Source organism: Diadema antillarum, unplaced genomic scaffold (assembly GCF_040938485.1).
Source record: "Diadema antillarum isolate AM-2024a unplaced genomic scaffold, OU_Dant_1.0 scf00000157, whole genome shotgun sequence".
In the NCBI taxonomy this organism is placed as follows: Eukaryota; Metazoa; Echinodermata; class Echinoidea; order Diadematoida; family Diadematidae; genus Diadema; species Diadema antillarum.
Window position 1 is genome coordinate 270503 of NW_027271046.1, and position 14285 is coordinate 284787.

The window sequence follows — 14285 nt, forward strand, 5'->3', positions numbered from 1 at the left end:
ATGGCGTGTTTGCATCTCCGTATTTTGGAGAGTAACCAAGAAACAGAACAAAACAATACGTACGCTATCTGCTGGGCGCTATCCGGGTATCCTCAAACCGGGTTGCCTGACCCTTGTTTACGAAACCGAATCCCTCTTGATTACGACATTTCCGCTTCCGCCATGTCAAAGATAGATCAACGCTAGCTGTACGTGCATGCACAGATGTGTGTGCATGTTGTGTGGTCGGTCGATCGCACTTACGTACGTACGGCGTACAATACAATACTACACACAGACTTTAACAAGCGTTTTTATCTTTGGTTTGGTTTACGTGAACATTACGTTGCGTTGTTTCCTCTAATGTGAAGCCGTGAGTTATGAGTTACATTTTGATTATGTATCGTTAATGTCTTAGATCGCATTGTATCGAATGTCACTGTGGTGTGTTGTTGAGGAAGAGAAGAGAGTGTGTTTTTTACTTTTGTTACTTGCCAGTTCTGTTATGCCCAACCATCATACAATCACTGACAATAAAGTGACATGTATGCACGTTGAGTAGCCCGACCCGACAGACCAGACTCCCGAGTCCGTGCCGGCTCAGTTTTCTTTCCTTCCCTGAGTCTAGAGCAGGAGGAGAGCGGTAACCCACAACTGGCAAATTGCTTTACATTTTGTCACTTTCGGGGAGTTCCAAGTTACACGAGTCATTAAAAGGGTTCAGGTATGCCAGGATAGCCCACAGGGCTAGTTAACAATTAGTTACACTACAGAAATAATCATCATTGACATTATGTATTGTCCCATCATCGAAATAATTAACCGTAGGGCCCTAAACCAAATAAACTGGCAAGTCCTCCGTCCATGATTCATAAATAACAAAAAAAGAAAAAAAAAAAACTAGGCTACAATAGGAGGGATGTTCAAAGCAACTAACTGCTAGTGTTACTTTAAAATCCAGGGGCTGGGCCGGCCGAGGCTTGTGATACAAATTTGTCGGTGGTGTTGGCCTCGACTGACTGCCTCATGATCATGGACTTATGGAGTAATCTGCTCAGACTCAGACTCAGAGTGGGAGTCAAATAAAGATTGTCTTTGGTAGGACCTAGGTCTCGTGTAATGACTAATGTCGAACTCACACCAATCTTCACTTGCACACATAGGTTCTAACGTCAATTACCGTATGGTCGCCATTGTGGTAAGGTCGCCAGACATTCACATCGCATGTAACGCACGCCGTGATCGGAGATCAGCTTGGGCGACGGATTTTCATCACTCTCAAAATACATTCGTAATTCACCTTTTTCCTCCATAAAAACTCAAATAATTGTAATCAAAATATATTCTACCATATGTAAGAGGTGTTCAAACCATTTTTAATGCGAGAATGTTTTTGATTTAGAATGGATTTCAGGTTGCAGACTAAGGGAGGTTTTCAAACGCGGTGACGGACGATGCATCCTTCATTGAAGTGTGTGTATAAACACACACACTAGTAATATGTGGCAGGCTATGGGCGGCGAACTAATTCAGTGCCGATATTAGTTCGCCCACCCAGAAGTGCATAGGAATTACACACAAGTGGTGACCATATCGTAATTGACGTTAGCGGTTTCTATCCACATTTGCTTATAGAAATGGCAACAATGCTGTTTTCATTCTACAATTGATTAAAATGTTTTAAAAAGGGCCCAAAGATAGCAGGACTTTTTTTTTTCAGAATTTAAGAAGTGCAGGTAGGGTCTAACGTTAGTGTTTTTATTTCATCTCTTATCTCATTTCACTATTTTCAGACGAGCAGTTTGAAATGGGTCCAGGCATCAAAGAATCTCCACAGCACAGGAACAGGCACAGAAGTCGCAGTCGCAGTCCTGCATACCTGTCAAGCAAAAGCAAGAGGCAAGAACCCAGACATCGCAGGAACAGGTCCTACTCAAGCAGCAGGTCACCATCTAGATCCAGATCCAGGTCCCGGTCCCGCTCGAGAAGGAGGTCTCGCTCAGGCTCATACCACAGAAATGGCAGCAGATACCGGAGCAGAAGTAGGTCCAGATCACGGGAGAAAGCTCAGAGCAGAGGACGTCGCAGGTCAGGTTCCTCAAGCAGCGGTCGATCTGACAGTAGGGGCAGATCCAGATCTAGATCTAGGTCAAGAGAGAGGTCAAGAGAAAGAAATGGGAGAGATAGGTCTGATATCTCACACCATCACAGAAATAACTCGCCTCCCTCGCGACACAGCAGACCAGAACGCGAGAGCAGATTTTCAGATGCCAACAACAGAGGGAGGAGGGAATCTGGTCATCAGTACGGGAGAGACGATTTGGCCAGATTCCAGAGGGACTTGGACTCTAAAATTGCAAAATACCGCGATGACATCCAGCAGAATGGCGACAGGCAGGGGGACCGTCGTTCAAATGACAGGAACAATAGGCAGAACGAATATCTGGACCAACAGAATCTGTTCTTTGAAAGGTAACTGACTTTATTTATGAGGCTAGACTTCTTTTTTCGTGTTTAAAGCTAACAGGGCCTATAGTGTATGGTTGATATCCAGGTGTTGAACGTGACTCAGGAAACTTCCATATCTGGGCCAAGCAAGAGTAGTACTATGTACAGTTCTTGCAAATGCAAGACAGGAAGTAATAAGTTTATCATACATTCAAGATGCGGTGTAGTCAGTAACTTCTTTTACAAGATTGTTATTAGTAAATGAATTGAAGAATTTTAGATACTAGCGAGTGAAGTGTAACACTCAAGAACAATTACAACTGAAGTATGCTTAACGACAAATTGTTATTATGGCTGGAATAAAGCATGATGAAACCTCATTTGTATAAATGCCAGCAGAAAGAATTTCCTACATTGAACAATAAATGGAATCCAGATCTGAATCTGAATATGACAATTTGTTTTACTGAGCTGATATCATTGAGTATTAGTGTGGGCAAAAATGTTAATGCAGAATAGAGTGTTATATGCAAGTTTTGTCCCGTAATGAATTCATAGGATGGTAAATTCTAGCTCTTGTAGACAGTCTCCTTTATTTACACCTTGGAGCAATCAACCAAAATTCTACAATGTACAGGCAACTCCCGTTATAACAAAATCCTTGAGACCAGCAATTTACTATTGTTATGTCAAAATTTCATGAATGCTAGAAATTTAAATTATATAAAGATATAAGATGTTAATTTTTACCACATAATAACAAGAATTTCATTATAAATGTATGTGTTGAAATGCATGGGAGTACACCCTATACCAGAAGGAGAGTGTAAGACCGGGAAAATGCCAGTGCGCTCTCTTCAAGACTCATAACAATGTAAAGTGATGACTGTACTCGTGTGTTTGTTTCCACTGTGATATTTACCAGGAGAGGACAGGAAAGGGAGAAGCTAGCTGCCATGGGAGTTCCAGAGGTCTGGGAAAGGTCTCCTGAGAAGCCGGAGGAAGAGTGAGTCTCTATTATTCTGTATGTGTCATGGTGTAAACCCTGTGTGTACCACATTGTTCTGAGACCGCAAAGTTGGCAAACGTTTGGAAAACATTTTGTTCTTTAAGTCTACGTAATTTGTTGTGCTAGACGTGTGATAGACAAAGTTTTATTTCAGACAAAGATAAGCTTTGCTTTCATGTAATTTTCTGACAAATATATGATTTCATTCAAACCTCCAGTATTTTAATTATTTTCAAGGTATGACATTTGCACACAAAACAGTGACAGAAACTTAGAATTTACTCGCAAATCCAATAGGTGACACCATTTGGTGTTAAATCACTGCATAATGCAAGCCACAATTGACAAGAATGGAATCGCGAGTGACGCTTTCATTGCACAGTGGCATTTGGTGATTTATTGATCAGTTTGGGCAGGTTTGTGCATTTGATCGAAATGTGCGAACTTGGCATGTCGTCCACTGAGGCGAGCATGCAAATGTGGCACATAAAGATTTAAACCTTAGACTAACTAAACATAGTGGTGCATTCCATTTGAAAGCAGATACTGTCCATGTGTGAGATGTCTAACTTGCAAACATTGTGTCTCTGTGTACATTTGTTTTGTTTGATGAAAGATATCGTATTGGAGCACAACAGGAACTTCCTGACAAATTATTAAGTGTTGTGTAAAGGGGGTGGGGAATTGGTGAAAAAAATAGAATAACCAGTCTGGGATTTGAATCTGTCACCTGCAGTTGCACATGTTATTAGGCAGAAACACAACCAACTGAGCAGAAGCCAGCTGATGGTAGCGGCATGATAAACATTTAGCAAATACCCAAATTGTATTCTGTTTTCCTCTTTTTTTTTTTTTTTTGTGGTCTGGCTGATAATTCATGAGTTTCTAGGAAGACATGGGACATGAATGGAAGATGATTACTTTTGAGGAGACGCTATGCAGTTATTTGATAGGTTTTGGTATGACTCTTGTGAAGTACATTGTAAGATATTGATGGTCAGTCTTTGCCGTTGTAGACTATGGAGCACTGCTTGTATTGAAAGACTGCACTCACTAATGGCTGTCCTACAGCCCTACACAATGACACATCAAGCATTCTAGTGCTCTTTTATACTTTTTTTTTCTGACATTGATGGATTACTCATTTGTTGCATTCATGATATTTTGATACTACAATCTACACAATTCTGCTTGAGGTGAATTATATTCCAATAGAAATTGATACTGATCCAATAACTTGAAAGAAAAAAAAAAAGGTTAATTGTGTGTAAAAAAAAAAAAAAAAATGCTTCCACAAGTACTAAGGTTGTGTCATTTTATGTTTTAGCTCTGATGCTGAGGAGCCAGTGAAGCAGGAGGAAGAAGAAGAGGTTAGCAGTAGCAGTGAGGACAGTGAAGGTAAGTCCAAGATGTCAACATAATATACACGTAGTCAGATTGAATATCATCATAACATTGCCAAATAAACTGACAATTTAGCTAAACTTGATGGGCCTTGCCAGGTGCTCTCATAGTGTACCCTCAGCCGTGCTATTTTCTGATGAAATTGATGGCATTTGTGACAGCAAAGGTCTCGATGATAAATGGTTTGATAGTAGAGTATTAGTTCATAGCTCTCATTTGAGATCTGATTGAAAGAAATGCTGCAAAATTAAAGCACTCAACTCGGCTCAAATTTCAGTGATTGCATGTCATGTTGTGTAGAGCATTGTGCTACATACAAGAGTAAAACAATGTCTTCAATAAGTGACCAAATCTGTTTGTTTTCTCATGCAGAAGAGAGGAGGAGGCGAAGGAAGGAGAGGAAAAGAAAAAGGAAGGCCAAGGAAAAGAAGAAGAAGAGGAAGAAGTCAAAGAAGAGGTATGTCTGATCGATAAAGACACAGTAGGTTAATTTATTGAGATGAAAATGAAACGCAAGGAGACAGATTGACAGTCCGTACCACCAAGCCTTCTGAAAGCATATGAGGATGACCTTTGCTAGTTGACACTCGGAAAAAAGAAATGCGTTATTGCATCGAGTCTACACTTCACACATCTATACTTTATTTTCGTTGAAAAGAGATAAAACAAAACTCATGCAAAAATTAAATTTTGAAAATGAAAGTCGGTGCTCTCTCTTCAGTCTCATTAGCATTATGTAGTGTCTGCAGTATGTTCATTTACCTGAAGCCAAAGAGAATAATAACTTTAGATGATGTGAGTTGATGGGAAGGTGACTGTTTTGTTTTGTCACCGTGCACAAACTGGTAATGATGCAAGACTTAGAAGAAGGATATATTTTTTCACAGTAATAATCATTATTCTTTAAATGAAATTGGATATTACTTCTTCTTTTTTTTCACTATAAATGATAAACTGACCATGATGTCTTTATCAGAAATTATTGAACTCTTCTCATTTATATATTTTCCTGTAGCTTTGTTTATGTATGTATGGCAAAATTAATAGGGCAAGAACATATTATTCCCCCTGGTATAAAATTGAGATTGATTGGTTGTTTATTTATTTCTTCTTCTCATTATCATTCATATTTTTACATGTGTATGCAGTAAGAAATCCCGCAAGAAAAAAGAATCGAGTGAGAGTGAGGAGAATTCTGACTCAGATGACTCGGAGGAAGAGGAGGAGGAATGGGTTGAAGTCAACAAGAGTAAGATATAAGCATTCTTATGTAACTTTATTCCATTGTACTGATCTGTTCTACTTTTAACCCATTGAGGACGGTTTGATTTTGCTACAACACGCATTTCCCATAGACGCTTGCCCGAGAAAACTCGGGACTCGTCCTCAACGGGTTAAGAGTGGTATGGTGTCAGCATTTTCATGGTTGCTGTAATATGTTCAGAAATACAGTCAAACTCGGATACCTCGAATTCGTCGGGACTGAAGAAAATGGTTCGAGGTACGCGAATTTCGAGGTACGCGTACGTCGAATTTTCTTTGACTTATCCGAAGTTTATCGTTGTTCAACATGGTATCTGTTGTAGTGCCTACTGATTGTTTGCATGCTTGTCAATTGCAATTGAATCGACTTTTATATGAATGAATTGAATGAAAATCGGAATTGAAATTAAAATTTCAGAAATAAAGATTTTGGTGGCCCGATCGCGCCACCAAAAAATTCGGATGTTTGCCTTTACTTTTGAAAATGAATAGCGGTAACAATCGGCTACGTAAGATGCTAAAATAAATGTCAGATGTTTGCTTTTAATTTTGGAAATGAATAACGGTAATATTCGACTCGGTATGATACTGAAATAAATGTCGGATGTTTGCTAATACTTTTGGAAATGAATAACGATAAGACTCAGCTCCGTATGGTGCTAAAACTAATGTCAGATATTTGATTTTGCGTTCGAAAATGAACAAGGATAACATTCGGCTCCGGAAGACGCTGGAAGAAATGTCGAATACATTGCTTTGACGTTCAGAAATGAAAAACTAATATTCAACTCCGTATGATGGTTTGATAAATGTTGGGTGTTTCCTTATACTTTCGAAAGGAAATATAGCAATAACATTCGGCTCCGGAAGATGCTAAAATAGATTTCAGATGATCGCTTTTATGTTCGGAAGTAAATAGCAGTAATATTCTGCTCCTTACGATGCTAAAATAACTTTCTGATGTTTGCTTTTAAATTTCGAAATGAATAACAGTAACATTCAATTCCGTTCAATGGTAAAATTAATGTTTGATGTTTGCTTTGACTTTCGTAAATGAGAAACAATAATATTCAACTCCTAACGATGATAAAATAAATGCTGGATGTTTGTTTTTGAATTTGAAAGTACATATGTAAATTCAATAACATTTTAGCTCCGGAAGATGCTAAAATAAATGTTGAATGTTTGCTTTGATGTTCTGAAATGAATGACAATAATATCAAACTCCGTACGATGATAAAATAAATGCCGTATGTTTGCTTTTGCGTTAGAAAGTATATAAATGGCAATAACATTCAGCTCCGGAAGTTATCAAAATACATGTTGAATGATTGCTTTTACGTTTGGCATGTTTGGAAGTGAATGGCAGTAACATTCTGATTGCTTTTACGTTTGGCATGTTTGGAAGTGAATGGCGGTAACATTCTGCCTCATACAATGTTAAAAAAATATTGGATATTTGCTATTACATTTCGAAATGAATAACAGTAATTCAGCTATGTTTGATGGTAAAATAAATGTCTGATGTTTGCCTTGACGTTCAAAAATGAAAAACAGTAACATTCGGCTTGGTACAATGATAAATAATTGTCAGATGATTCATTTCACTTTCGGAAGTGGACAGCAGTACTTTTCGGCTCCGGATGCGATAATAAAATAAATGTCGGATGTTTGAAATGAATAACCGTAATATTCTGCTCCGTACGATGCAAAAATAAATTACAGATTGTTACTTTTACATTTGGAAATGATTAACGGTATTAATCCACTCAGTTAGATGCTAAAACAAATAGCGGATGTTTGCTTTCACGTTTGGAAATGGATAAGGATAGCATTCAGCTCCACCAAGATGCTAAAATGAATGTCAGTTGTTTGCTTTTACATTTAAAAATGATTAACGGTTATATTCGGCTCCGTAAGGTGCTAACATACTAATATATGTTGGATGATTGCTTTTACACTAAGAAATTAATAACGGTAACTTTCGGATGCTAACAAATGTCAGCAAATGCTCCCACTTTCTCATTTCAAACGTAAGTAAATAAAAATCAATGACATTGGTAACCCGATAAAGTCAGTGTGGAGCCCTGTCTATTCCATTCTTTATTATGCTCGGCCTATACCTCCAGATCATATACCACACTATTTTCATAATCGCATTGCTGGGAAAAAAAAAATCGGGTGCTTGCGTTCTCGGGGAAGAATAAATGAAGCAAACTTCGTGGACCCCCCCCCCAAAAAAAAAAAGATAAAATGTAGGCACTACGCAGGAGATTGATGTTAGAACAGTGGACCGTGATTAATGCCAAAGATATAACTGTCAACACAAAAGCAGGTGCGCCACGACGATTAAGAAATCTACGCGCACGGTATGACTACTCGGTATCACGATCTAAAATCAGAACACAGTGGTTAAAGAAAAGAGCGTAGTGTTAACGTAAGCACTCCATTGGCACGGGTGCTATGTGCATATCGTGTACGTGTGTAGTAGGTAGGTGTTGGGGGTTTTTCTTGTCAGCTGTGTAGGCCTACCGCGGGTATTTCTTTGGGCGCGCGATTGTTAAGAATATTTACAGTCGAGTGTGAAAAGATTTGTGACATGTCTCCGCTGTCCACGCGCGCTTAATCGGAGAAGCTGAGTGATGTTGCAATTTCGATTCGAGCAACATGCTGGGAAAAACAATAAGTTAATTAAGATCGGGACATTGGATTTCACTTCGAGGTAACCGAACTTCGAGTTATTTTCTTCGAGCTACGCGAATTTTAATACACGGAAACTCCATAGGAACAATCGGGACTTTCATTGTTCACCCGAGGTAAGTGATTTTCAACTTATCCGACGTCGAGGTATCCGAGGTTGACTGTATCTATGAAAAGCTACTATCCTTTTTGAGCTTGTTGAGAAATAATATGTATTTGTAAAGAAGAAAATATGAATTTCTAAAGAAAATGTGAGTGGATTGCTAAAATGTGTCAGCACATACACATCCAAAAAACTAGAGAGGGGCCGTCAAAGGCGGCAGACCCACGCCTGAAGTACAAAGTCGGGGTAAACATAATGTGCATTCGGTCATCTACCAGAATTCGGTCACTTAATTGCCAGTGTGCTTTATCACCAGCCAAGTGAGTTCTACCAAAGATCGTACACTGAGGTGTACGATCTTTGGTTCTACAGTCACATCACACGCAAAGTCGCATCATTTCACATACGGTAACACTCATTCACAACAGGAAAGTCCTTTAGTCTCCTCCAAAAATCCATCGAATATCCCAAATTCCACCGTCAAAAGTGCAGAATCGGAACTTTTCCAAGCGCGCACGAATTAAGTCCAGTGTTAAGAGTATTGTCTACGCGACGGGTCGCCGAAAAAGCGCGAAAAATTTCGAGAAATACGCCGTTTTCTTGCGGGATATTTTGATTATAGCAAGCCGAGAGTGCGATGATATCAAAGGTCGTATGAGTGTACGATCTTTGATGGTATCCACAAAAGCGCAAAAGAAAAACAAAATTTACGTACCCCCTAGGCAATTACCCCTATGATTAGTGTCTACGGGAATTATTCAATGCAAGGGTTGAATGCAAATGTCTACTGCACCAGTATTCGGTCACCAATGAGCGCCGCAACGATGCAATTTTGCACCAACAGTGTACAGCGCGATGCATTGTCAGCGGCCTTGCACACGCATTGACATTGAGCGCGCATATCGTGCAGTGTGACTGCGACCGAGCAAATGCTCCTCCAACGAAAAAAACAATCAATGTTAATTTGAAAAATCATCAAAATACGGGCCAGTTTGTGACGACGGAGAACGAACTTTCATAAATCTAGAAGGACATAGTCCCTCAAATAGGCCTAAACGTAAATTTCGGAATTCTTACGAACATTTGAGCAGCGAAGTCGGATCGTTTGGGAATTTATGTTTTCGTATGGTAGCGGAAAAATCGCAAAGTGAGAAACGGAAAATTTTCGGAGTGGTCACTACTAGTATATACCATGGGGTCAAAACTTTAAGGTCACACAGAATTTGCAAGGGTCAACCGATTATCACCAAAATCTAATCGATTCTTTCCTGCCATTATCCAAACATCCCCTGAACATTTCGTGCAAATCCGTTTACCCGTTCTCTTGTTATCTTACAAACAAACAAACAAACAAACAAACAAACAAACAAACAAACACACAAACAAACCAACAAACAAACAAACATACGGAACCCTTTACATAACCCCCTGCCGATTTTCATCGGCGTGGGTAACAATATGTCATGTAGTGGACTATCGTTAAAAACAAAGCTGAAGTTACAAACTATAAGTAACTCAAAAATTATGTTTCTTCCTACAAAGCGTAGTGTATAAGTATCTTACTGTTTGTTAAGTCCTGATACAACATATTTCAATATAACAAAGTGGCTTTAATGTTACTATGGAATTAGTGATGGTGAGAGTCCACTATACTGTGTTTCACACTTTTCTAATTCCTGTCACTCAGTGCTGATGGTGCTCTCTGTTGAGAGTGTGTAGGAATTCAAATCACTGCATAATTTTCCGCTTTAACCACTTGTTAGGGTTTCTTCAGAATTCCCTTACTACTATTGCCCTGTCCAATCCCTAATTCAGCAAATAGCATCTGAAGGAAAGTTGTCTTTTTGTGTATTTTTCCTCTCATATCTGTTTTGAGGCAAATGTACTATTTGTTAGTTTGAAAAGCATTAAAAAAAAAGATGAAGTTGCCCACAAAGGGGATTTCCCCCAGGAATTAAAACCTATTTACATATCACTCCACTTATGTGTCTAATGACAATACAGTGTATTTTAAAGAAGGGTTGATGCCCGCCATTTTCATCCCATTTCTCTCTCACAAGCATATGCTTTTACTTGAATTTTGTTTGAAATACATTGTTTAGCAGTTGTCTTCTTGACTGCTGTATATGTGGTATGGAAGGAAAATAGGTTTCCAGCTATGTGATTTGTCAGTTGAAGACAAGGCATATACTTCTGTCATGAGATATGGATATCTGTAATCATTCTCATGACATGGCAATGTCTACTTGAATATTTCTCATCTCTTTGATTCACAGGACAGGGAGATAATGAGCTTATTGGTCCCTTGCCAGCAAATGCATCATCTGGAACCATGTTACACATGGAGTAAGACCTATTTCTTTGACTACTTTGACTAGGGAAGATAAAAAGATTTAGGATCCTTTACAATGCCATACCCAGAGAGCACAAAACTTTTCTTTTGGGAACAATTTTTAGAGGAACTTTATTACATACTTTTGTGATTAAGGAATGACTTTCATGATGAAAATAACATTTTGATCGTGGTCGCGAAAATTTTTTGCACATACATTGCCTGTGACGTAATCTAAAACACTGTAAAATTTTTTTTTTTTAAACGACATACAGTTTTAATATTGTATATTTGCTCAGGGGATCAGCCTCGAAAGGCCAATGGCCTACTGCTGATTTCCTCCACCATTTATTTTAATTGTTATGTCAATCTGGAACACACACTTTTTAACTTTTAACTGTGATTATGTATTTATCCAAAATAATTTTTGGTTTGTATATGTATGTGTTAGAACTGATTGATTGTGTATTTATATGTTTTTACCTGAACTGTGGAAATAAACTGAAACTGAAACTGAAATAATTTATGCTAAATTATGCTAATTTGTGCATAATGATGCATGAATATCAGACAATTTGATATATCACTAAATGAACCTAAAAACAGGCACCTTTTTTGTGTAATTATCCTTTCTAGTGTCCTTAGCAAATGTAGATGAAAAAAAAATTGTGCCATCAGAAAAATTTCCTAATTGTTGTATTGTTTTTAGAATTTCTTATGCATTTCGTTGTTTTCCGACTTTTTGTTTTTCACTGTTTGTTTGGGGAAATTTGTCCGCGGCATTGTTCCGAATATCAAAATATGTTATGAATTGATTTTAATCAATAAAACCCCAAAATAATAATGCCTTTTGTGAAATATTACTGTAGGGCACAGTTTGCATAGAAATTGTACAAGAATTCACGTTTTTGAGCAATTTTTGGTCTGACATGCATGTACATATTTATGCGTCACTTCGGAACTGTGTGCCTGGGCGTCACAAATTTGGTGTCAAAAGATGCAGGAGACTCTAAAGAAAAAAGTCGTGAAGCATCACAGCGATAGCTTTTTGCAATGGCGATACATCGCTCGGAATGTCGAGGGAGTTATCTGCATATCTGAGTAATTGAGCAACTTACCTTAGACACATTCTCCTGAACAGATTTTGAGACTTGACCAACTGCCCTTATCACATCACCAACAAATGCAGTATTTTTTACATGCAAGTGCAACAATGTCTTTCTTGCTTTGTCATTCCCCCAGTTTCGGTAAGGCCCTTCTGCCAGGAGAAGGTGCTGCCATGGCTGCCTTTGTCCAGGAGGGCAAACGGATCCCCCGCCGTGGTGAGATCGGACTGACTAGCAACGAAATCTCTTCCTTTGAGGATGTGGGATATGTCATGAGTGGCAGCAGGTCAGTCAATGGGGAGGGTCAAATGTCATTGTTTTATGTTGTTCCTGTGAAAGTAATGGGGAGGGGAAATGATTGACCCTTGAAACTGCCCCCCCCCCCCCAGTCAGCCCACAGCCCCCACCCTAAAAGCTACTCTACACATACATACACCTAATACAGCATATATATCATGATGGATTTGTTTAAGAGTCATTCTGCAAATTGACCAATTGTTACAGAGATACTCATAAACCAAAATGTTGCCTTCCATACCATAAATATAGTTTATATCAACTCCACTTTGTTTGCCGTGTTCAGCTTCTACCATGGTTTCTACCATGATATTATGTAAGTTGATTCTGTCATGAAAGTTGTGAAGTAGGATGTCCTGTTTTAGATTGAAAGTCTAAGTGTTTGGCAAACAGATTAATTACCAAAAAAGTTCTTTCTTTCATGATAAAAAACAAAACAAAACTGAATCCGCTTCTGCATTATGTTTCCAGACATCGCCGCATGGAAGCCGTCCGTCTGAGGAAGGAAAACCAGATCTACAGCGCAGACGAGAAGAGGGCACTGCAATCATTCAACAAGGAGGAGCGCAGCAAGCGGGAGACCAAGATCCTGGCCGACTTCAGGGACATGGTGCACAAGAAGATGAAGGACAAGCGGTAGTCAAAGGAAATGGACTTTCATTGTGTAGTGATGATATAACTGAAGTATTCCTGTCTATCGTGGATTAGAACTACTGTAAATGCAGAATGCAGAAATTTTTGCAGTACATTAATTTTCACGCTTCTTCTGGCGAGTGCGAATTCTAATACCCGCAGAAATATCCTCACACTTTTTTACACATTGTGAATGGGTCGGCAATTGCACAGCACTGATTAATCACACAAAAATATTGATGTTTACAATAGTGGTTTAAGAGCAGTGAGTTTAAGACCTGACCTCCTTGGTAAATTTCTTTTGTGTATTTTCCCAGTTTCTGCAAATTTTTTACCTGCATATTTTGACTGGCATTTTTGCAAGAATGGTGTTGAATAAAACTAGCTACTAAGTAAATGGTTTGATAGTTTGGAAAGAATGATAGGCATGCAGTTTTACATTCGTATCTCTGAATGCCTGATGCTTTCCCACTACTGTGTATCAGTATAGAATATGGCATTTTGACTGTGAATCATCAACTAGCAAAGAGACTCTGTTTTCCTGTTACTACAGTTTTAACTGCTATAAGTGCTAATTTTTTGAACAATAACATTTCCTGAAAACTCACTGGTTGTTATAATGGTACTACCACTTGGAATTTCAATTCAATACCACCATAGTAAGTCTTCAATAAGTTATGAAAACAATTGATTATGTCATTCGATGATGAGCCTAGTTGTGTTGAACGTTTTGTGGTGCCTTCAAGTCCAGAGTATTGTCTTTTAATGTTCTTGTGTGAAACTCCCAGGAGGTTCAAGAGATGGAGTCACAAGAGTCTTATTCCCTTTGAACCCATGTTTGATGCTACCACTCAAAATTATATGTGCTTGATGTTTGTGCCAAACTACATCTGCCCCAGAGATAGGAAGACGATTGATTTCTGTCTCTTTGCGTAATGACTAGCTACTCTCTAAGAAAAATATGTATTTATGAGAGTAATTACTTTTGGCCACCCCTACTTATAAAAGATG

At 38.6% G+C, this 14285-nt stretch overlaps 1 protein-coding gene across 2 annotated transcripts; it reads left to right on the plus strand.

The window, feature by feature from the left end:
* Window positions 1-279: 279 nt before the first annotated feature.
* Window positions 280-13281, plus strand: LOC139722113 (uncharacterized). 2 transcript variants are annotated; one of them, XM_071633432.1, is made up of 9 exons: window positions 280-352; window positions 1773-2451; window positions 3353-3433; window positions 4764-4834; window positions 5213-5297; window positions 5989-6089; window positions 11183-11252; window positions 12481-12630; window positions 13113-13281. In XM_071633432.1, the coding sequence occupies exons 2-9, from the start codon at window positions 1787-1789 to the stop codon at window positions 13279-13281; spliced, it is 1392 nt and encodes a 463-aa protein (XP_071489533.1). In that variant the 5' UTR covers window positions 280-352; window positions 1773-1786. The 2 variants fall into 2 exon arrangements, with proteins under 2 accessions (XP_071489533.1, XP_071489534.1); XM_071633433.1 differs by lacking the exon at window positions 280-352 and adding an exon at window positions 957-1077.
* The last annotated feature ends 1004 nt before the right edge of the window (window positions 13282-14285 follow it).

Coding starts and splice junctions, on each gene's coding strand:
- LOC139722113 (XM_071633432.1), top strand. CDS start 1,787: ATGGGTCCAGGCATCAAAGAATCTCCACAGCACAGGAACAGGCACAGA. Junction 3,434..4,763: donor CCTGAGAAGCCGGAGGAAGA/GTGAGTCTCTAT, acceptor TTTATGTTTTAG/CTCTGATGCTGAGGAGCCAG. Junction 4,835..5,212: donor TAGCAGTGAGGACAGTGAAG/GTAAGTCCAAGA, acceptor TTTCTCATGCAG/AAGAGAGGAGGAGGCGAAGG.